Raw genomic sequence first — 24,180 nt, forward strand, 5'->3', positions numbered from 1 at the left:
GTAATCCTTGAAACAGCTGACATCTGAAGCACTGATTCTTCCTGTGCTTTGAGTTAGTCACTCCTTGATCTCTGTGCCTGGCATGCAAGCCTGGCTTTCACTGAAACCTGACCTCGTGGTCCCTTCTTCTGCAGCCCTGTTTGTCTTCTGCCATTCAGAAATGTGCAGCTTCTGTCCTCAGGACTCTGAATTAGAGCTGCACAGGTCAAAGGAGCAAACAGGAGACTTGTCATTATTGGATCCAACACCTGCCCTTGATTTAGGTGTCCTTGCATTGGTTTTTTATTTTTTAATAACAATAACTAAGTAAGAAGGTTGCAAGGTACTTTTTAAGCAAACCTTTCCTCTCCAAGGTGACATGGGCTTTCCGTGATCTCTAATGCATGACTGCTTCACCCACAGTACAAATGTTTTTGCTCCCTTCCTTGCAAAGCCAGCCTGGGATTTGAAAGTCAAGTTGGATTCTTTCTTCTCTCCCTAATATGTCTTCTGCCATTATGAGGCCCCTGAAGAGCACATTAGGTCCATATTTAGTCCTGTGCAATCTAATTAACTTACAGAATAACTGTGCAGGTGTAACAGAGATCTCAGTTTGATGGCAGCTTTACTCCACTTATTATAATTGAAGGAACTGTTTGGCCAGCAGCATTTCTATTAGTAGTAATGCTATTTGAAAAGGAAATAACTTCGTTTTGGGCTGAATCTGTAGGAATACCAGCTAGAATTGCATAAATGAATGCATATATATCTGTTTACTTGCAAACAGAGGCTAATTGGAGCTGGAAATCACACATGTAATAAACATGTAATCCTGATGCCATTGCTACAAATTCATTTCCCACAGCAGAGCTATGGTTTCAAGCACCTATTTCAGTGCTCTATTGTTTTGGAGGTTTCAATAGTGTTGGTTATTCATTTTGGTGCATCACATGTAGTTCAGTTAGGTGAAACCTGCTGGGTGTTTGTTGTCTGGTTCAGCTTGAACTAGAAGCAAATAGAAGGAAATAATGTGTTGAGGAAGACAAGGACTCTGGATAAAGATTTTTTTTTCCTATTCTAGAGTCTGTTACTCTGTTACATGTGTTATTCTAGGCTTTGAGATTAGTATTTTTTAATCAGACTGTACTACAGGTTACATGGAACTGACAGCATTATCTTGAGCATAGTGATTATGTTCAATAGGAAAAATATATGCAGTATTTCATTTCACTGTCTTGAATCAGTTTTTACTATTCTAAGATGTAAGAAGCACATTTTTTTCCTCTGGGGATTTACAGTTTCTCTTAGTGTTTTGATTAGTTGTGAATAATTTGATAAAAAACCCCAGTGGTGTACAGCATCTAGGTTGGATTTGGCTTTTGACTGATCCCTAATAGCTGAAGTTACTGTGTACAACAGAAACATTTGTAATGCTGTCAGACAGGAACAATCTCTCTTCTGCAACTTGACTCAAATTTGTTATGTGTATAGCTCCGTGAAGTTCCCTAGATGTAAATACAGATTAATTATTTAAAAAGTAATAGGAATGAATGAGCTTCCAAACATGTAGTGTTTAATTATTTAAAACCTGTAATGGAATTTCAACCCTCGTGCATACCTCAGATCTCTCGCTGTGCTTGGACAAGTGCCTGAGGTTAACTGGCATGTCCCCACCTCTTAGTCACATCCCCTCCTATAGCACAGGGTGATAAATGTGCCTGGTACGTGTGAAGAACAGCCAGTATTCTCAGTCATGTCTAGTGGTAAATACACTGTACTTAATTCCATCTTCCTTTCCCTGCTACCGTGGTGCATCCTGCAATAAGCCACTCTCTATACCATCCCATATAACAGCATGTGTATGGGTGCACAATCGTAACCACGGAGAACCAAATCCTGAAGTCAGACTGTGAGCAAAGCCCTGCTTGATTTCTCATCCCCAAGGGTGGAAAAAGCCCCACAGGGATGCTGCACTTTGGTTGTTTGATGGTGGTGGATCAAGGCAGTGGCTCTGTGTGAATGACTGTACTGGACATCGTACACTCATGTGAGAGAACCTGATTCCCATTTCAAAACCTCCTGCTCCAAGCAGGTTAGGCAGATCTGGGGAAGCCTTCTCCCAGTTGTAAAAGGAGAATCAAAGATACATACTGGAAATAAAGAACACAGAAGCCTCCCATCTTTAGAGACTTACTTGGTCTCCCTTCATTCCTCTGGCAATGGATGGACACAGAGTTCTGCTGGGACCAGTTCAGAGCCTTAGTTAGGTTCCTGCTGTGATCCACCCTCCCGAGATGCCTACGTCTATTCACAGACCTAAGCTGGGCAATCAAAATTAATATCTAAAATTGTGCTATTTGCATCATTTCACTTCCTGCCTTTCTCCTCGTCCAAGTTACTCAGCAGTTTTGTCTTTCCAGAGAATGACTAATGCCAACCTGGCAAGTCCTATCTCAATGCCATAGCTATGTAACCTTCCTTCTCCTACTGCTCTAAGTCGCTGGATGAGGAGCACTTGACCCAGGATGGGTGTTAAAATAAATGTAAAGGAAAGCTTTTTAAAGAAAAACAAACACTTGAGTTGTATTGAACAAATGCACAGTTAGTAGTCTTTGTATGTGATGGCTGCAGGTCTTCATTTGCCAGCCAGGTCTCAGCAGGTCTGATGAATATTTTGAGTGCTCTACCCTGTGAAATTGTTGTCAGAAGTAGTTTTGTGGGAAGACCTAGGGGAGGAAAAAGGCTGGAGAAAGTAAGACAGACTGGGTCCTCTTTGAGGAGGAATCAAAGAGCAAAGCATTCTTGAGAGCTTTGCAGGGGTGATGGTTTAAATATGTTGATTTCTTTTGTCCTGGTGTGCTGCTTCCACATAGCTGCTTTGTCATGCGTGTCATGCAAGGAGAAAATCATCTGCATGGTCTTGTAAGTATGAAAGGTTTTGGCATGATGCATTTACATAATAGAATCTGTGCAGTCGCAGTGTGCATCGTGCACCCAGGCAAGGAAGGAGTGCCATCTACAGTAACACAATGCACTGCTAAAGGGTCCTCTGTGATTGTGTTCTCTACTGAACAGTGCATCTGATGCCTTCTGCTGTAATGTACCCTCCTTGGTGAGAAATTAATCCTTTGTGCCAAATTCAACTCTCAGTTACATGATTCAGATTGAAAATCAACACTAGCTTCAGTGGAGTTATCCCAGATTGATCCCAGGATTGCTAAGAATAGATTTGATTTATGTAAATAGCTTAGTGTCAGGTACGTTCTAGTGCTAAACATTTTCTAAACAGAGGGATAAGTAAGACCTTTTCATCAGAATAGGAAAGATAATTTTTTCACTTCCATGCCTTACTTAGAAAGAAAGAGGTGTCAATCAGCAAGGAAGAGGACACATTTTGCATTTCTTGAGAACCAGCAAATGTTTCAGGCTGGAGAAAAGCATCACGGCGGGCAAGCAGGGTGTGTGAAGGGCTGGCCCTCACTCCCTCAGGTGTGGCACATAAGTAAAGCTGGTTGCTGCCCATCACCCTCACAGCTGTTGGCTCCTGTCAAAGGAAGCCTGGCTTCTCTGCAGGAATGTTCTTAGTAAAACAAGAGAGGCATTAGCAGAAGAAGACGACAAGGAAGTTTTCACACACATTAGTTCACCATATGTTTGGCTCTAGGCTGCAGTTTCAGACCTTTGTAACTCCTCATTTATTATTTTCAAGGTTAAAATCCTGAAAAACCATGGTTTCAGATAGCTAGGGACCGTAATATTCATGGTAAATCCTACCTACCAGAAACAGAGTAATCTTTTTATTCTCCTCTCCTCTCCTCTCCTCTCCTCTCCTCTCCTCTCCTCTCCTCTCCTCTCCTCTCCTCTCCTCTCCTCTCCTCTCCTCTCCTCTCTCCTCTCCCCTCTTTTCCCTGTTTGAGGGATGTGCAGACTGTTACAATCCCATGTCTTCTATTCCCTGGCCATTATTTCATTCTTCCTTGCTCCGTATGGGAGTGACCAAGAGTAATACCAACAGTTGCTCAGAATAAGCCTCTCTCCACTGGTGATTTTGTGCTAATTAGGAGGGGGAAGGGGAGCTGGGTCTGTACCAATGGGCTCTGGGTTTCAGCCAGGATCAGTGCCTTGCAGCAAGAGAGTGTAGAGGACTCAGAATGTTTCCTCTGTGTGCAGCAGAGCAATTTCCCTTACTTGGCTTCGTCTTCTCCAGCCCCCAACTCCAGAGGAAATGGGAAAATGAATTCCACTCTCGGTGCCCAATCTGCAAGAGATGTGACATGTCTCAGTCCTGGGCTGAAACTGATGTGACACATGTTTCCCTGATCCAGGCAGGTTTTGGATCTGGCCCAGGGCTGTTCTAATCAAATGTGGTTTCCAGAGAGAGGGCTGCTTTTCAAACTGAACATACTCTGGGATGCAGAGTGGTGTGTACCATTACCAGCAGCGAAACCAGCAGTTCTCCAAGTGTGAATCACACGCATTCAAATCTCAAACAGCTTTGACTCCCTTCAGAGTTCTGTAGCCTAAACCCAGCAACACCTCTCTTGGGAAGTTTTGTGGGTTTTTTATCCATTTTTACTAATGGTCAAGTCAATCTTTCCCTAATCAAGTCAATATTTTCCTAACGGTATTTTTTCAAGTTAGTGGCTGATGCAGTTCCTCTAGGATTTTTATATGTTTGGGAAAGATGGGGAAACATGCAGGGAATCTGTGTCAGGTAGACTGTGAGACCCAGCCAGTTCTGCTGCAGCCTGTGCCACAGTTATGTATGTATATGTTGCAGCACCTACTACAGTGTAGTGGGTCCTGGCCTGTAAAAAATATTGCATGAGAAAGATTACCATGTAATAATAAAAACTGAAGATCCCTGAGCTATGTAGATGGGGGGAAACCAAACACACACACACACACATATATATATGTACATATGTATATATATATATATATATATATATATATATATATATATATATTTCAAACCACCCAGAGACTTGAATTCTGTAAGCTTCCTGCCTGTACAGGCGTGAATCAGAAGAAACAGCCCACCAGTCTGAGAGAGTTACACCACTGTAAAATGGCAGTAGGTGAGAGGGAGAAATTTGACTTAGAACCCTTCATTACAAATAAGGGGTAATAAATAAAGATTTTCCAAGGTTTCAGATTGCACTCCTGCTTCCTATTCTATGGACTAATGAAATTTCAAATCTGGATTACAGTACTATTCTCTAGACCCAGTAATATTACATTTAACTCTGAGTGATTTAATGACTGTTCAGTGGTGATTTTGGTTTCAGGTGAAGTGGTATTGGCCCCCAGCAATGCCTTAGGCTAAAAGCATCATATGTTAGCAAAAAACATTAACCTGCCCCTCAAACCTCCTCATTATTACATTTATAGTTCTGTCAAACAGTCTATGAGGAACTGGAGTAGTAACAGGGAGGTTTATTGTTATTTTTATATTCTCTTGAATATAAAAAAAGAAAATATACTGGGAAAAATACATATAAGATATTACTAGATATAAATTCTAGCTAGATGGGTAATTTTCCACCTCACAATATCTGCCATATTATCAGGATAAAGTTTTGATCAGAAAACAAGATGAGTGAACATGTTTATTCAGCTACTGAATAACAAAGTGAATTAATTAGACAAGTAAATCTGCGTCTGGCTTCTGAAGTCATCCTCAGACTTGGTTACATGAGATTCCTAAGGGTGAAGATTTTTCATTTGCAAAGATTTTGGTCAATCATTGAGATACTGATTGAGCCTAGTAAAGTACCCCTTTCATGTTTACCCTAACCTTTTTTTTTGCTTAACACCATCTTTATTTCTCAGAAGAATTTGGTAGAAGAATTTGCAGTGTCAGTTGCTCCCATTCTTTTCCCAGTTGCTGGGGCTGGATGCAGGGAATGCTGCAGTGCATAGTGCATGCAGGCTCTGTTTCTCACTGCACTGGTTGGCAACTCTGCTCTGCTCTGCTCTGCAGAAGAAACCTTCTGTGGCTGATGTTTAGTCCAGTTCTCCAAAGGAGCAGCCCCTCGAAAGGAGTGAGGAGTTGCTGGCATGACAGAAGTGCTGGCCCTTTTGTCAGCCTGGGCACTGGTGGGACTCTGCAGCGTGGCCATCCCTCATGGGTGGCACCATGAGAAGCCAGCTTGGCAGGGCAGTGGCGCAAATATCTGCTGGTCAGTTTAATTTGAAATATGTAGGCACTGGTCTCCTTGATGGCCATCCTCGGGATGGCCAAGCTGCTCTGCTGCCTCCTGTAGCTGAACATGTGGGAATGTAGATTATACAGAAAGTCTCCAAGGTCATGGAGGTGAATGTCCTCCTGAGGAAAGAATGCATTTCCACTCTCTGAGGAAGAGGAAGGAGGATATTTCCTAGTGCAACCTTCTCCTGCTGCTCCAAAGAGACAACAGAGCCTGGACACTGAGGAAGCTTCACCTACTCAATGTAGTTCTTGTTTCTGGCTGCTGAGTTGTTTCCCACCATCATCTCAGGAGCAGGGGGATCTGGGAATGCACATCATGAGAAGTGTTGGTCTGGAAATCAAGTGTTGAACATCGAGGGGACCAATGCCTACCTAATCCAAATTAAACTTCTTGACTGACCAGCAGATGTTTGCACCACTGCTCTGCCAAGCTGGCTTCTTGTGCTGCCACCCAAGAACTAAGGGCCATGAGGAGCATGGTGGAGACACTCAACTCCACAGATCCCTCAAATTATGCTCACAAGGAAGATGGCTACAGACACAGTTGCATTATCTCCTGTCAGACTAGATTAAGTCTGGAAGAGGAACTGTTTCTTGGCCTTTCTGTATGATGAGGCTTGATGAGAGTTCAGGATCTGAGTGTAGGACTTGATGGCTTGAACTGTGGTTTGCTCTTCCCCACTGACTCTTGCATGCTTAAAGGCCGATGCACTTGGTGTGGGATGAGGTTTCCAAGGCATGGGAAACCCATGGCATGCCCTTTTGGAAAGGGCATTCAGACTGAGGTGTTCTTTAGATGTTTCTGAAATGTGTGAGACAGTCTGTGTGACCTATTGGGGGCATTTAACCCCCAGCTCTCTCTCCTGTTCTTACCCCCATTTATCTTACTCATCACATTTATTTTGTTTAGGACTCCTGTCACTGCTGCAGTGGTGCACTTAGCCAGCACTGAAACAGCCATGCAGACATGCCCTTTAATCTACTCTTGTATAGTACCTCTGTGAAAACCTTACATTAAAGATTTTAGATTTAAATGATGCTATTGTCCCATTCTGTGTTATTTTAGCCAGGAACGTTTCTGGGGAGAAGAACTTCCCTCTTGGCAAGCCCCACCTCACAGTACATTCATTTTCCCTGAAGTTTCGCCCACCATATTTTGGGCTTCACCAGTGGTTTTAGATCCAAAGTTCCTTCTGTGGTTTCAAAGCCTCAGACTGAAGGTGAAAACACAGAGCTCAGCTGTTTATATACAAAATCAAATATGTAGCCACTCTGATGAAATAAGACCCAACCTGGATTTCCACTGGGCATTAGCATAACTCACATTCATTCTTCTTGACTGGGAACGTTAAAAAGCCCCCCAACACAAAGGAACCCAAGGGCTTTGAAAAGCCCTATGTTTTAAATACCACAGATGACAACTGCAATGATTCAAAATATGGAATCAATTTATCATTAGCCATTAATTACCAAATAACTCTATTTTCTCCTTATGCTTCATGTAGCTTAGGCTTTTGCATAATTAGGATGAAAAATGGAGACAGAGTGAGTCTTGCATTTAAATGACATAAAATCAGTATTCACTCAGAAAACTGGTAAAGATTTTTGAAAGGACAAGACGTTTAGGAGGGTAACATCAGGGAAAGAAAAAACAATCAGGCAGGCAAGCTTTGGTATCTTTTTAACAGAGAGAAACTTGTCACAGGACAGTTTTAAGTTGTAGGCAACTGCAGTGTTCTGTTTTGTCAACTGTTTTTGCACAAAGCTCCAAACATTGTAAAAATCTGTTTTTCTTCACACCTAGCATCGCTATGAGCTATATTGTAACCACATTCACAGTGTGTTAGAGCCTGCCTCGGGGTTCCTTCGCAGCAGGTTTCAGCTGGAATGATTCTTTTTGTTTTTTATAATAATCGCTCCATTCAAATAGAACAATCAGTATAAAAAAATTATCACAAGCCATCTTGGATAGCAAAATCTTGCCACAATAAACATGCTGAATGTTTTACAATAAGACATCAAAAATGGTGATCGAGGCTGGATAACTGCTTAGAACCACACTTAGGATTATGCCTGTTACAGCATTGTTTGACATTTGGTAGTGAAAGAGCATCAATTCCCAGTCATGACAGCTGGGACTTAGTCATAGTTGACTTCAAAGTAGACAAAGTAGATGCTGTGAACTGCCCTCCCCCTTCAGGGACAGTCTGCCTGTCTGCTGGGGACCCCCAGACAAAGCCTCCAGCCCCATGGGCCAGCACGCAGCAGCTGCAGTGCTGGGCAGGCAGACCCTGCATGCCCTGCCCTGGCCCTGGCTGTGCCCCAGGCTACCTGGTCCGTCTCAGGAGGAAGCCTGAGCGTGGGTGTTTTGGAGGAGGATCAAGTAGAGAAATGTGGGACACGCTGGTGAGTGACGGCAGCTTCTGGCAAGGCTGCGCCCACTCTATCTCTTGGCGCTGGGTGCTGGCAGCTGAATACCTTTTGTGATAACTCAATTAGCTGTGAAAAAAGCACAACAGCATTAGGATATTGTGCTGATCATTGCTTACCTCTCCAAGGAGTTTGTCATTTTCCATTATCTCTGGGTGGAACACATTATCCCCCTCTTCTTCACTCTAACCCCATTCTTCTGAGCATGGTCATGTCCTTCTGCAGATCTTCACCTGCCCACCCTCTCAACTGGCATAGCAGTGTACCTACCTTGCTCTTCTTCATATTTGTCTTTTTCTGAGCCAGGAAATGCTAAAAGGGAACTTTAATGCCTTGGAATAATCTTTGTGTCAAACAAATTGGTGTGTGTGCTAAGAACTGAGCAGTGCCCTCAGAGCCTGATGGGGGCTTTGGCTCCTGAGGGGCTGTTCTGCAGCAGGTTATCCTCAGAAGGTGAGCAGAAGAGGAGGTGAAGATTGATACAGACCCAAACTGATGTTTACAGGAGGTCTCAGTCTGATCCAGAGCTCCACTGTGGCCAGAGCTTCTCTGTGCTCACAAGTGTTGGATACATTAACACTTGAGGTACAGCTCTTGCCCCAAAGTTTCTCTGTTCTTAATCAGGCAACAGACTGCAGAAACAGGGCCATTTGCAGGATTAGCATTGCAGGTGGGATCTATAAGGGGATTACCTTTTAGGTGACTTGCTCTGAAGAGAAGCCTTGTTGATGGATAAATGGAGAAAAGAAGGGAGGCTGCAGATAGCCACATTGCCCAATAAGCTTGGGGAGCTGTCGAGGACAGCAGAGAGGTTTTATACTCCTTTAGAGACAGTTAGGTACACAGTCCTGCAGGACACACTGATCTAGGTTTCTTTCCTTTTGATTGACTGAATTTCCCCCTGCTGTTCTGCTAGGAGTGCTGACAGCCTTGCGAGGGGGCCTGGGTCTCAAGGCGTCTTGGTGTCCGTGCTGCAGCGGCTGCTGGGTGTTCTGCAAAGGGTGTGACTGAGCTGTGTGCTAGAACACGAGTTGTGACTCATTTGGCTTGTATGCTAGAAACCTCTGTATGTGTGTTTCTAGACACTTACTAATTTCTAGATTTTTGCTGTGTCTGATGTTTGGCAGACTTCAGAAATCTTGAGCCCTTGCTGAAAAGCATGGCTGGTGTGTTGGGTTCTCACTGTGCTGCAAGGCAGGAGGGGAGAGGCATTGTGTCTTCACCTTGTGGCTTTTGGGATGGGGAGGGAGCCTCTGCCTCCATGCCTCGCACATCCTGGCAGGGTGGCAGTAGTGGAAACTTCAGGCATCTTCCCAGACCCTTCCAGGACCAGACTGGGCTAAAAGAAAAGGCAACCAGGGCTGGAACACGATATAGGAAATGTGCAGTGGTGTTCGTGAAGTCAGAACATATGCCTGAATGTATATAAAGAGACAGCACTTGGATACCACAGTGAGAAAAGGAAATAGGAACTGCTCAGCAAAGTAGAATACATGGATTTTATGCCAAGAAGTGAGTCTTTGATAATCTTCAGCATCTGTTCAGCATCTTTGATAAAAGCCTGGTCCTCAGATGTGATTCAGCTCTCGCTTGTGCAAGGCATACCCCAGTGGCGTCGTCCTGAGAAGGAGAGGAGCTTTGTCAGTCACCCTCTGCTTCTGGAGAAGCTGAAAATGGCACGTCTTTGCCCTAGTGACCACTTTCTGTCCTCTTGCTAAGCTTTACCATGGAGCTGATAGTCGTCCAAAGCATTGTGTAAGAGGCACAGGGTCTCTTTCATGGCAGCAGGGTTTTTTCCATTGCTACTTGTTCCTGTTTTCTCTAGGGCTGATGTAAATACCTCTGCAAACAGGTTTTGCCTAGTGTATTTCTTAATGAAGTAGTGTCTGATACTAGATTATTCTTCAAAGGTTAGTGGTGGACTGCACCAGTGTGTGAACTTTGTGCCTGTATTTGACAGGCAATTGATTTAAGTATTAATTACCTGGTGCCTAAAGTCCAAGTGCAGCCCTTTTGGGCACAGCAGGATCCTGTGTTGTGCCTGCGAGGCAGCCTCGTAGCCATGTCTGGACTCCACTTTGGATGTTTCTATCAAAATAAAGATATGGATGCCAACAGGAATGGCTTGATTCCCACTCTTTGTATTGGAGACATCTGAGCGTTACGGGATCCCTCGGTCCTGGCTTCCTCGGTGTTCCCATATCGGGCACGAGTTGTGTTTCTGCTGATGCAGTGTCTTCTGAGTTGTCTCCTGGTGTAGATTGCTGTGTGTTTCACAGGAAAGCAGATAAATGATACCAAGTCATTGAGCTTATAAGTAGCATGCTGGCAACCCGCCACCAAAATATAAATACATTAAATGTACTGAAGGAATGTTCATTCTGTTGTTTAGCCTTGGATATGCCCCAGTTAGGTAAATTTAATCTTCTCGAGGGTTGTTGCGTTGCAGCTGAATGAGATAGGCCATTATCTTAATACTGATCTTTCTGTCATTCAGGATTCATGTTCTGGCATTCATGGTGTGAAGTGTGTTTCCCCCAGAGCGGTCCTAGAAGCGTTTTCCAAGGGAGATGAAGGTGCATAGGAGATCTGTTAGCACCTTGCAAGTTCTCACCCTTTATCTTGGAAACGCTCATGCTCATTGTCAGTGACACCGCTACTGGTCCTGTTAGTAGAAATGTACAAAATGGTGGCTGTGCCTATGTTTGTTAGGAAATGTCTGCAACTCAGTCTCACAGCATTTATTTTCTTCCTGGGTATTTCTGCTGCAGCTCCTTCCAAAATCCCTGTCTGTGCCTCTGCTGCTGTTGAGATTGGGAACAAAGCTCTTGATGACTCCAGGGTGAGCAGGGGCCAGTGTTAAGCAACAGAGCCAAAGCCGATGGATTGCATTATGGAGGAGCCTCTTCATTGTTTTCCACTGGTGCTGGGTCAGGCCCTCCAAATGTGATCCTACAGCATTAATGCTTGTGACTAATCCCACTGAAACCTTGGGAGCTGCTCCCATGTGTAAGCACTACCAAATCCAATGTGCAGTGTCAATAAGCCCTCTGCAACAGTTCAGCTCTTCTCTTGGTTGTACAACGAAAGGAAGGGATGAGGCAGGAAAAGGGAAGGAAAGGGAATATATGAGCAGAGAAATTCTGAGGTGGTTGTGAAGAACAGTGATGTTCTGTACAGAATGCAAGCACTTAAAAAGATAAGACAACAGTTGTGTGTCCTACAGATAAGAAAATGTTATTTTATTGAATGGAGAGATATATATGTTTTACCTATCACATCTGAACTAATCAGTGTAGGCTTTTAGAAGAAATCTGTAATTACTCTGAGCACATCATTAGTTAGATGTAAAATGAATGATATTACTCCATTTTATTACCTTTAGTGATATAGCCATTTGTATCATAAATTCATTGACCTCATCTTAAATGATCAATTCTGTAAGACAGACTTGATTCATTCATTCTTAAGTGATATTTTTTTCTCCTCTACTAATTTCCTCATTGTTGTAGAGACTGTTTTTCTGCCTTTTAGTATGGTATTGTGAGGTGTCATTTTACCTGCATATTACCTACATATGAGTCCCACATTTTTATACCTGCTATCTTAACTAAGCAGCACAGACTGATTACTTATGTAAATAAAAAATGAGAGAAAAAAACAAAAGAAAATTATGAAATACATGAATGTAGAAGATGGACATTTTCCACTGATGTTGTAGCTTCAACACTTTGAGATATTGCATGAAATCAATGAGATAATTATTGAATATTTGGTCTACGCAGAGTATTCAGAGGAATAGATTTGCTGCCTTTAATTTCTCTGGCTTTAATTAATTTTATCTAGTGATAAAATATACAGAAGGGTCTGTGATCAATATGTGAGGCAGAGCTTCTTGTTCCTCACCGAATTATTGAAAACTGGAGAAATCAGTAGAGAATTTGTAAGCACGATTTCTAAATATTTTACCAAGGAAGAGAAAATATTTGTTTAGCCAGGAGAGACACAGGAGCCCACTGGAGATAAACAAATCAATACAGCAATAATACAGTGGAGTGTTTCAGTGAATTTTTCAAATACTATCTAATAAAATTAAATTATTAGAAAAGATGCCACAGTTTTTGTGGGGCTGTATTTTTCTTTGAGTCCCTTTAAATAAGGTCACAGATGGGGCTCTTCCTAGAAAGATAAGGAGACTGGGTTTACTCTCTCATATTTCTCAGGTGCTTCTTTGGCAGGGGGCTTACAAAGTGGTTTATTTCCTTGTCCCAGAGGAAGGGTAAGTCTTCACTGCAGATGCATCTGAAGTCCTGCTCCATCCCTCTCTGCAGACACCTCTGAGGCCACTCTCCTCCTTTTCTTTCCACTGCAAGTAGATGGTGATGAGCCAGGGTGGGCTTCATCCTGCCCCAGCCTGCCTCAGGAGCTGTCTGGGAGCTCCTAGTATCTCTTTGTACAGCTCCTGGGGTACATGTGGAGACTCTCTGCATCTTTGCCAGCCCTTGGGGCAAGAGCATACTCTGCAAGCAGCAGAAGGAGTGTGGTGGAGTACATCCTGATTCCACACGTGCAAAATAGATAGCATTTTGTGGCTACAGCAGTGAGCTCTCACTCAGAAATTACTTTAAGGTAAATTCAGCTCTACTGAGTTAAATAGTATCCTATTACCTCATAGTGTTGACTCACAAATTCCCCTTTCGTCTGCTTTGAAAACAGTGGCAAGCCAGAAAATTTCAGGAGGTTGATTATAGGATGGTTCCATCATGTGTGCTGCCTTGCCAGGTGGGTGACAAAACCCACACCCATGCCAAATATGCAGGATGCTTCAGTACCACTGCTGTGTGCTTGCACTGTTTGCAGCACAAGCTCCAGGGCTGTCTGCGATGGCCACTGAGCCTTCCTGTGGGGAGCAGTGGGAGAGCTGATACCCGATAAAATCCGGGAGCTATTGGAAGTGGGATTGTCCCCTCTGCCCTGCTTGCTGCACTCCTGCTTTGCCATCGGCCCCACGTCTGGGGGGGTGCATGCACCACGGCACTGCAGGCATTTATCTCAGCAGTTCTGTGCATTTGACAGCCTTTTTGCCCACGTATTTTAGGGTGTGACAGTGTCGCTGTGTGTTCAATGCAGGGCTGGACTTGTTTGCACCAGGAAATTTCCTTTCTTGCCATGGGGGACCATGCTGGAAATACAGCCTTGCTGATGCCAGATGTGCCAAGCAGAACCAGCAGCCCCTCTGCTTTATCTCATGGGGCACAGTGTCTGCATGCCCGAGTTAAAAATCTGGGTCCTGCATTCACAAAACTTCATGGCTGACTCAGGGGTTGCTGCTTCTCAACTGATTATTTATCTTGATTTCAATGTTGGGATAAAAGAGAGGGAGTGTGTGCCTGTGTGTGTGAATGGGGAGGGGAGCAGGAGGGAAACAAATAGTGACTTGACAGGATAGCCAAAAGGTTGAGGAGTTAAATGGGCTAATAGCCATAGCATACAGTGTGTGTGTGTGTGTGTGTCTATATACATTAAAGATATACTACTGAAAACTCAAGAATGTCGCCACTGTTTATATTAAAGGAAAGCTGAGAGTTAAATGAGATGGGTAATCAGATGCCCAGCATATGTTGTTTTGAATTGTTTATATGGCCAATAGTTATTAAAATTAATTATCCTTTTAATGCCGTCTTTTCACAATCATAGTCTTCTTTGGGGTTTTTAGTGTATTTTTTTCCTCCGTACAAAAGATAGAGTCATTTCAAAACAAGCTAATATGGGCTATTTGGAAAAGGCAGAGGAAACAATACCAGGATATATTATGACATGGTCATAGGCTCAACATGCTGATAGAAAGCACCAAAAATCTCTGTCAGTGGAGTATTTTGAGAACTAATGTAAATGACAAAAATGGGGGGGTTTTGTGTGTGTAAAATTCTGTCAAAAAAGTGAGGCACTGAAAAATCTGACATCTGTTTATCTGTTTATAGCTATGGCAAGATTACTCATATTAATTCTTGTTTAAAATGCCATATGAAGGAAAGGCATTTGTGCAAACAAGAGTCATATTTGAATTGTAGATCATGTCTTCACCATCTGTGAGAGCTGTTGGTGTTGCAAAATTAATGTGTTAATGAAATCACAATAATTTCTCTGAAGTAATGGATTCTGAAGCCTAGAATGACTATTTTTTGAACTTTGGTGTCTAGTGGTTTACAACTGGGAAAACCTTTCACAGCTTAATTAGTTCTGCAGCCTTATTTAAAAAAAAATTGGCTGTGCCTTTACCACACCAATAGCAGCACAAAAAAAAAGGATTAAATGGAAAGCAGAGAAACAAAACAAAATTGAGCCTGCAATGCAAACTTTTTGCCATAGTATTTGAGAAGTTGCTAAACAGGTCCTTGCTTGCCAAGAAGTTTTACTCAAAGTGACTTGTACACAAGAGTGGGCAAACAGCTCAGAAAATAATTCCAGCTTGCTGAAACATCACAAATTTGGACTATTCGAACCTTACACAAATATCTTGACTTTTTCCAAGTTTCTCCTTGGAATGAAGGGCAAAGAATCAATGATGCTTTTTGCTCTGTGATGCTATTTTGAAATAGCACACTCTTTCCAACTTATTATTTGATACCCTTAGTAGAATACTAAATGTTACGGTGTGCTGCAGTTTAGCAGAGAATGGTTTGTGTTCATTTCCAGCAATTTTCTGAGTCCTTTTCCAGTTCTCGCGCTCCTTGTGTAGTATGGCATCTCAGATGGCACAGACGTGCTTAGATTACCACCAAGGAGTAATCGCAGCCGTACTCATATGGACTTTGCGTGCTTACATATGCGTGTTCTAACAGTTTATGCCAGCTGAGGATTCTTCTCTGTGCTTTGGGTTTAAGACATATAAGGCATCGTATAAGGTAGAACTGAGATCACGGGAGCCAGAAAAGGGAGTGGCATTCAATTCATTAAAATGTTGGGGGGGGAAAAAAAAGGTGCGGTTTTCAAAAATGTAACTTCTTTTTTTCCTGTTAGAAAAATAATGTGTTTAGCAACTGAAAAATTACTTTTAAAATAACACTATGAAGAAAAGATTGCTTTTCTTACCTGATTTGATTTTATTACTGTGTTGTAGGTATGTGACTGGTGTAAGCACATAAGACACACAAAAGAGTATCTGGATTTTGGGGACGGGGAAAGAAGGCTTCAGTTCTGCAGTGCAAAATGTCTCAATCAGTACAAAATGGACATTTTCTACAAAGAGACACAGGCCAATCTTCCAGCTGGACTGTGCAGTACATTACATCCTCCAGTCGAAAATAAAGCAGAAGGCACTGGGGTGCAGCTGCTGACTCCAGATTCTTGGAATATACCGCTAGCAGATGCTCGGAGAAAAGCCCCATCCCCAGCGTCTGCAGCTGGCCAAATTCAAGGCCCTGGACCATCAGCCTCTACCACTGCCTCTCCGTCTGACACTGCCAACTGCTCTGTCACTAAAATCCCCACGCCAGTTCCCAAACCTATTCCCATCAGTGAGAATCCAAATATTCCACCGGTTTCTGTCCAGCCACCTGCTAGCATTGTGCCTCCAATTGGTGTCCCTCCTCGCAGTCCTCCCATGGTGATGACAAACCGTGGGCCAGTTCCTCTGCCCATATTCATGGAACAGCAAATTATGCAGCAAATCCGTCCACCGTTTATTCGTGGGCCACCTCACCATGCCTCAAATCCTAACAGCCCTCTGTCAAATCCAATGATTCCTGGAATTGGTCCCCCACCAGGTGGTCCCAGAAATATGGGTCCCACCTCTAGCCCCATGCACAGGCCAATGCTTTCCCCCCATATCCATCCCCCCACAACACCTACCATGCCTGGGAATCCTCCCGGCTTGTTGCCACCTCCCCCTCCCGGAGCTCCTTTGCCCAGTCTTCCCTTCCCCCCTGTCAGCATGATGCCAAATGGTCCTATGCCTATGCCACAGATGATGAACTTTGGATTGCCATCCCTTGCCCCACTCGTGCCACCCCCAACTCTACTAGTGCCATATCCTGTCATTGTCCCTTTGCCCGTTCCCATCCCCATTCCCATCCCCATCCCTCACATCAACGACTCCAAACCCCCCAACGGCTTCTCCAGCAATGGCGAAAGCTTCATTCCGAGTACCTCCAGCGAGACGCCTGGGGCAAAGCCAACCAATAGCTCTTCATCCCCTCGAGATTCGAAGCAAGGATCATCCAAGTCCTCTGACTCATCACCGAGCTGCTCAGGCCAGTCCCTTAATCAAGCTAAAGTGCTTCAGGAGCACAGTAAAAATGAAGTTGTTGATTTGACTGTCAGACCTGGTAGTCCAGCGAACAGTAAATTTGGTTTCCCCAGTGTGCTACAGGGTCCACAGGACGGTGTGATAGACCTAACAGTAGGCCACCGGTCTAGGCTGCACAATGTCATCCACAGGGCTCTACATGCCCAAGTGAAGGTTGAACGTGAACCTAACAGTGTTGTAAATTTGGCTTTTGGTAGCTCAGACAAAAGGAACTGCAGTGACTGCAGGGACAACTGCAGCCCGGTTGACTCAAAAACGTTACCGTGCAGTGACGGAGCTCACTGCTGTCCCGTCTCCTTGGCCTCTGGCACGCCAGGACTGGAAGCTGGCGCAGCGGTGTGCAACGTCATTGTGAATGGCACAAAGAGCACAGAGGGTTCCAAGAACCCGGAGCCGCCCCAGGAGCCGAAAAAGCCCCAGTCCCCGGAGGAGCTGGCGGTGAGCGAGCTGGAGTCCGTTAAGGAGAACAACTGTGCGTCAAACTGCCACCTTGAGGGAGATGCTGGCAAGAAGACTGGGGAGGAGCCCCTGGCTGGGGGAGACAAACAGGACCCGAACCTTAACAATCCAGCGGACGAGGACCATGCGTATGCTTTGAGGATGCTGCCCAAGACAGGTTGCGTGATCCAGCCTGTGCCAAAACCAGCAGAAAAGACTGCTATTGCGCCGTGCATTATCTCAACGCCAATACTCAGCACAGGGCCAGAGGATCTGGAGCCACCATTGAAAAGGAGGTGTCTCCGAATTCGAAATCAGAATAAGTAAAGGTTTGTGTAATCACTACTGCCTTCTGTGTGAATAGAATTCAGTATTTTCAGGTATGAGGGCAAACTCATGTGGATGTGGCCTTTATGAAACAGAAAGATACAAATTCCAATTTATGAGCACTTTCAGAAAACTATTGGTATTTTTGTTGTAGTATTGTTTTTTGTGTTGTATTGCATCTGTACTTGTCAGTATTCCATTCATCAGCAGCCTCATTACTTTTTTGCTCACAGAACATGTCATGATGGTTCTGGCTGTGAAGTTACTGTGCTGTGTATGTCAAAGTCAGTGGTTTTCTGCTTAGAATATGGTACAGGTCTGGGCCATTAATCTGCTTACTTATTCCAGCTGAGTTACACAGCAGCTCAAGCCTTCAGGATGACTGAAATTGCCCTCCAGCATAGCATAGAGCCGGATGACCCAGCAGCTTCCTGCTAGCTCAGATCCAATGGACTTAGCAAATGGTCACCTCCAGCCATCATACTTTGATCTGCCTCCAGACTGCACCCTGGCTTTCCACTGAGCTGTTCTCAAGAGAGTGAACTCCTCTCCATGAGCTTTCCTTTCTGGTGTTGGTGTATTGGTGCTTAGGGACTGCCTGCTGTTTGGGACCTGCCCACTATAGCTTATTGCAGCAAAACCTCTGCCGTGGGGCTTTACTGCCTTGTCTGAGGTATCTGCCTTTGGTGCAAGTCTCCCACCTTAGAAAAGCAGCTGAGATTTGCCCCAGCCCTGTGCTTTGTGTATGTTTGTGGCTCCTGGTAGGGCTGCAAAGCAAGACAGAGATATGGGTAACTCCACCAACCCCCATGGCTTGTCCAAAGACAGTGCTCCAGATGCAGAAACGTCTCATCCTTTGTTTCCAAGTTCCAGCCTACTGAATCCCTCTGATAGTATAGCATCTTTGTAAAACTCTTTGTTTAGTATGTGTTTGATGCTTCAGACCTGCGAGTGAGAAACTGTCTAATGAATCTTCCCTGTCTGACCATGCAAGAACGGCTCTGGCAGTCACTCTTGTACCACCTGAGCTGGGACAAAGCTCCTCCACAGCTACACACCCCACACTCACACAATCAGACCAGGTCTCCTCACTGGCTTGACCCCAGGTTTCCCATAGCAGAGTTCTCAGATATCCAAGGAATTAAAATAATTTCATCATGGTGCAATAAATAAATAACAAAACAACAGCTCAAGCTGATGCCTTTGTGTAGGGATCCAGAACAAAGGAACCCTGGGCTTTTTTACCTTTTATACCCTCACAGTCTAAGCACAGGGAAGTCTGGGGGTTGTTGGGGGTGTCTGGTCACCCTGTGTCCTTTGTTATGGAAAGGATCAGTGCCTGATCCCCCCCACTTGCCTGGTGCTCAGGCTTGGGCTCTGGCCCCCCCAGAGCTCAACCTGCAGCTGGCACTGCAGCTGCACACTGTGCTACCTGCACTGAATATATTCCTTAACAAAACTAATGTAACGGAATTTATTTAGATTCACAAGCAGAAAGAGCTTCTTTCAGGAAAAGGGGAAATGGTGGGTGTTGCAAGAAATCTGTTCAGCAGTAAAATACTGATGCTTCGCCGGATGTGGCTTGGTGACATGCCAGATTTCATTACAATCCGTGGAATATTCTGTAGCCTCCAGTAAATCCCTGTTCCTGGTAGCACAAATAATGACTGCAGTGGTGTTTGGCACCTACAGCCACAGATAGCAGCAGCAGGCTGTGTAATCTGGGCCATTGCAGTATCTCCCTGCTCCATCAGTGTGGGCTAATTGCACCATCAAAGATATATAGTATAGCCGGGACTGCCTTCTCATTTGTTAACACAGCCTTCCCTGTGCTAGTTGCAGGGCTGGAAACATTTCTTCCCTTGATCACCAGCAGTATTTATTTACTTTCTTCGGTGGAACACAACCATTATTCTTTGCTCTCAGCATGTGCTGACACATATAAAAGATACACTAATAAGAAGAGAGGACAACTATCACATTCTTGGACTAGTAATCAGCATATACAGGAACTTGGTAGTCAAATTAATATTTAAAATCTTTACACACTCCTAGGTCCTATTAGTGGGGATCCCCCTACCCACCCCTGAGGTGTGGAATGTATGTCCCTCACCAGCAATATCTTTATTGCAGACCCCAGTGTTACCTTTGGAGCTTGAAAGATTCCCTTCATAAATGTATGCATGCTTCTACCTAGGGGTAGTGATTTGATCTAGTGGGAAGGCCGCTATTTGGCTGTATCCTTTTTATTAAATTTTAGGAGAGCCATGGTTAACCCTTCCTTTCCCACCTCATTGAAGCTGCTCATAGCTGCTTATTTCAAGACAGTGCTAGAACACTTGCACATTTATGTGCTTACTCTGTAGTCAGACAGGCTGGTTCTTAGCATCTATTTCTGCTTGCCTGGACTATCCAGGCTGCAGCCGTCCTGCCTCTTCAAGGTCCCAGTCCCAAGAAGAGTTTAGTATCATTCAAAGCCAAAGCCTAAATCCTCAGAGAGAGTTCTGGCCTCACTGAGTTGTGTATTTTTGCCTGTTGACATGATTATTCACGACATCACTTCACGGATAGTATTTGAGAGAGAAAGTTGGCAAACTGAACATGCTGCATTGGAAAGACGGAGATTCTTTATCATTCAGTTACTGTCCTCAGCCCTTTGTATTCTCTAAATGTCAATAACTGCCACTGTGATTATCCTCAGGAATAGCGATTTTCCCTTTCATCCTGAATTTTTCATATTTCTTTGCCTCAGTGTAAGGGTTGTCTTACAGGAAAGTTTTCAGGTTGCCAGGCAAGATTAATCTGACCCAATATAGACATCTGTAACAAAGATGCAGCTGAGCTAATTGTCTAAACTCTCTTTAACCTAGAGAAGCCGGCACTTCAAAGAGACAGCTGAGCTCATCCCAGAGTCAACAACTAAGACAGCTCAGATGAATTGTGCCCTAGGAGTGCCTATTTCTGCCTGCAATGAGGCAAACTTAGGGTGACTGGCACAGACCTAGATGTCCACATAGACACTGGGAGTTAAGGAGCCCAGCCTAGGTGTCTGCCATACCCCTGGGGCTTGTGCAGTAGCGTAGCACGGCATGGTGATGGTTATTAGCCTGTGTCCATTCCCTCGTTCCTCCAGGAAAAGAAAAGAAGTAGCCTCTGTGCAGAAGATGTGGGAGACCAGGGTCCTTATGTGCTCCAAGGGAAAGAGGATACTGCAAATACTCAGCAGAAGTAAACAGCATGGTAACCGTCTCATTCCAGTGGGTACCTCAGTGAAATGCGGGTGGGTTTTGAGCGTCTCAAGGCACGCACAAGTGATTTGTGCAGCTCTGATGACTGATTTGAGGTGAGGACTCTGTGGTTTCATGCAGAGCCCTTCTTTTGCTATTTCAGCATTGCTGGTCATAGCCAGTCTGGGGGAACAAAAGGGCTCTGCGTTAGATTTCTGCCCTGTGAGGACTGAGCCTGTCTGTGTCTGCGCAGAGGGGACGACAGGGAGAGGAGCACATCAGTGTAGCCTCTTGCACCCGCAGCCCTGACCTCTGCCATGCCCATGGGTTAGTTCCTCCTGCCCAGGCCTTGGGAATTAGGGAGATAAAACCCTTCTGCAATCCAGTTGTGGGAAGGATACCTTAAGAGAGACTCCAACCTCATAGAAATTCCAATAAATTAGAAAGAGGATAGAAGCTGCACTAACAAATGTGTTGATTTGGGCCTTTGGAGATTTGTGTTGATAGCATTGGCCACGCTAACCTGGGAGAAAAAAAGTCCAGTCAGTTGTTTTTTTCCCTCTTACATCTCACCTACTTGAATTGGAAAATCTGAACATATTGCCCTAATGTGCAACTTTTCCTGGATTTTATTTCCCATCAAATTGTGTGACAAGAAGGAAATCAGCCAAATATTTTTACGCTAGAGTTCTGGACAGACAGATTGAATTCATATAACAGCAACATGGACTCTCTAAAAAGGAATCAGTGCAAGCGTGACCTTTTTGGGCAAGTTGCCAACTTCTGGATTATTTAATGTACCAATTACTTGATTATTGAAAGTGCTAATCAGCAACATAATCCTTGATGTTAAAGTTAAGTTTCTCCATCAGGATGTGGACTGTCAAGCTGTTTTAACTTGATGCAATTTGAAAAGCTATCAAAAGATGTCTCAGTGCCAAAGTCCTGCTATGATAAAGGAATGAAGCTAGGAAGAGTATTCTGTTGAGTGTTATATTTTCAAGTTTGAGCAATGTGAGTTTCTAAAATTAGCAGTGTTAGTGTTGCCTGCCTACATGCTTTATGCCCTGGCGGGATCAGTTTTAACCCGCCAGCTTTGATGTCAATGTTTCCTAAAGCAAAGAAATGAAAACACAGAGGTCTGCTTGGATTTAACATGATAGTTATGTTAAACTAAATGAGAAAATGAAGTGGCACATGCTAAACTCACAACTAGCTTCTGTGTGTGCGTATGTGTGTGTGTTGGGTAATCCTGCTTTGGGGACACAGGGGTCAGGAAAGGAAGGAGTTTTTCTGCTTGTGACAGCAAAATTTCTTCCAGAAGTAATGAAAATAGTAGGTGTATGGCCACCTACAGAGCCAACCTGTATGTCCCAGGGTCTGCTGTGTAAAAGACCCAAACCTTCAGCTGTCTAGTCCATGCACTGTACTCATAAAAATATACAGCATGCAGAACACTCAGTTCAGAGCAGAAGTAATATATATGCCACTTTGAGCTCCTCTGCCCATAATGGTCCAGCACGAGATTTCCTGCTCCGATCTGGATTCCTGAGGCAAGGGGCATAGCTATTAACCTCCTTTTTTTTTTTAGCCTTAGAGATTTTAGATCTCCTCTGTCACTGTATCTATCTACCAACATCTTTCTTACGTCTGCCCAGCTTGCTATGATCAGGACAAAATTTGACCTTAAAGATATAGCTGAAAACAGTTTTTCTGTATCTGAACACGTTTCTATGCTAGTCATCTTTGTTGACATGGTACTACGGGCCAGAGCCTTAGCTAATTTTAAGTGGATATAGTTCCACTGGTGCAAAACTAATTTAAATCAGCAGAGTAATTGGACTCATGCACTTAACACCTACTCTTCTGCTTCAGAAGTTTTCCTTCACCTGGCTTCTTATTAGCCTACAGAAATTTTCCATTTATCCAAAGGGGGAGAAAAGAGACTTTTAACACCACAAAGCCTTAAACACGTTTGCTTGGAACTGAAGCTTTGCCCTTGAGAGCTGCCTCACTCTAGCAGTGTGATCTTATGTTTCAAAATTGCCTGTATACCTTCTCAGGTATATTAAGTCAGAAAAAGGATTTCCCAGGGAGAAAAAAAAAAGAAAAAAATAGGAAAGAAAAAGAAAAAAAAAAAAAAAAAAAGAAAAAAAAGGGTTCTCAAAATAGTGAAGTATAAAATGACATACTTCCAGGGTAGCTTTCAGCTCCCACATCTTGCTGCCGGGTGTGGGAGTGCTAACTTCCGTCTCAGTGGCAGTAAATAGCAGGCTCGTGGTACGCTGCCATAGATCACTGCACACTCTTTGAATCAAAGGAGCAAGTGCTGATTTCTGATGGGCTCCTCCTGCTTTTCTATAAAACCTCCCAGGGCACATGTTTCAAATATGAAATCTGATTCTTGAACTCAGTTTAGAAAATAACTACACCTGGTCTGATTTGTAAAGGTAATAATCATCTAGGGCTGTTGGCAAACAACACGCACGGCCGGAACTTTGACAGCCAAAAAAGGCATAGCTCAATGGACAGACCCACAGAAATCTGAAGAACCTATGACACCTACAGACTGTAGCCTACCTGACAGCTCCCAGGACCTCAGACCACTAATTTCAGAGATATTTTTTGTGCTTACTTGCCATTATTAGTTTTAATTGTCTTATGGAATCAAAATAATTTGAACTGAAATAAGCACTATGCATTCCCTAAGTTGGTGCAACCCACATTCATATTGAAACAATGAGTTGCTCATAATTCTTTGCCAGGCTTTAAAGACTGATCAGGCACTTTCATACTTATAAGGTCTAAAATGTTCCTCTTATTTGACTTGGTTCAAAGCGAGTTTGGCTGCACTGAGAAGTGTTAAGTGTGAAACAGTCCTATGGGGAGACTCGAGCTCTTCATTAGCCTGTCCTTGTGCTGTCGAGCTACCAAAGTCAGTGGTACAGGGGAATTTTATGGGGGTGGGGAGGAAAGCACAACTCATAATTAAATACAGAGTCCCTAACAACAAAGACCATAGTAAAACAGACTCTTGTAAAAACACTTGTAAAAACATCATCTAGACATCGATTGCCTTGACATGCAGGGGCCAAGATGTTGGATGGTATGTGTCTGATTGCCACTGAAATCTGATGAGGAGCTAAGCACCTCACAGCCTTTGTGAAGCTTGACCCTGAAACACCATGGCCAACCTCAGTGTGGAGCAGTGAGCTCTGAACGACTGTGAGAAGATTATAAACTATTGAACAGAATTA

At 43.8% G+C, this 24,180-nt stretch overlaps 1 protein-coding gene across 3 annotated transcripts in view; it reads left to right on the forward strand.

The window, feature by feature from the left end:
• The window catches only part of LOC119698898 (sine oculis binding protein homolog), a 112,666-nt gene that overhangs the window by 81,125 nt on the left and 7,361 nt on the right, over window positions 1-24,180 (forward strand). For all 3 annotated transcript variants that reach the window (XM_038131626.1, XM_038131625.1, XM_038131627.1), the window contains one exon: window positions 15,744-17,698. In XM_038131626.1, coding sequence (XP_037987554.1) covers window positions 15,744-17,696 — 1,953 coding nt within the window. In that variant the 3' untranslated portion in view covers window positions 17,697-17,698. The remainder of the gene's footprint in view (window positions 1-15,743; window positions 17,699-24,180) is intronic.

Source organism: Motacilla alba, chromosome 3, assembly GCF_015832195.1.
Source record: "Motacilla alba alba isolate MOTALB_02 chromosome 3, Motacilla_alba_V1.0_pri, whole genome shotgun sequence".
NCBI lineage: Eukaryota > Metazoa > Chordata > Aves > Passeriformes > Motacillidae > Motacilla > Motacilla alba.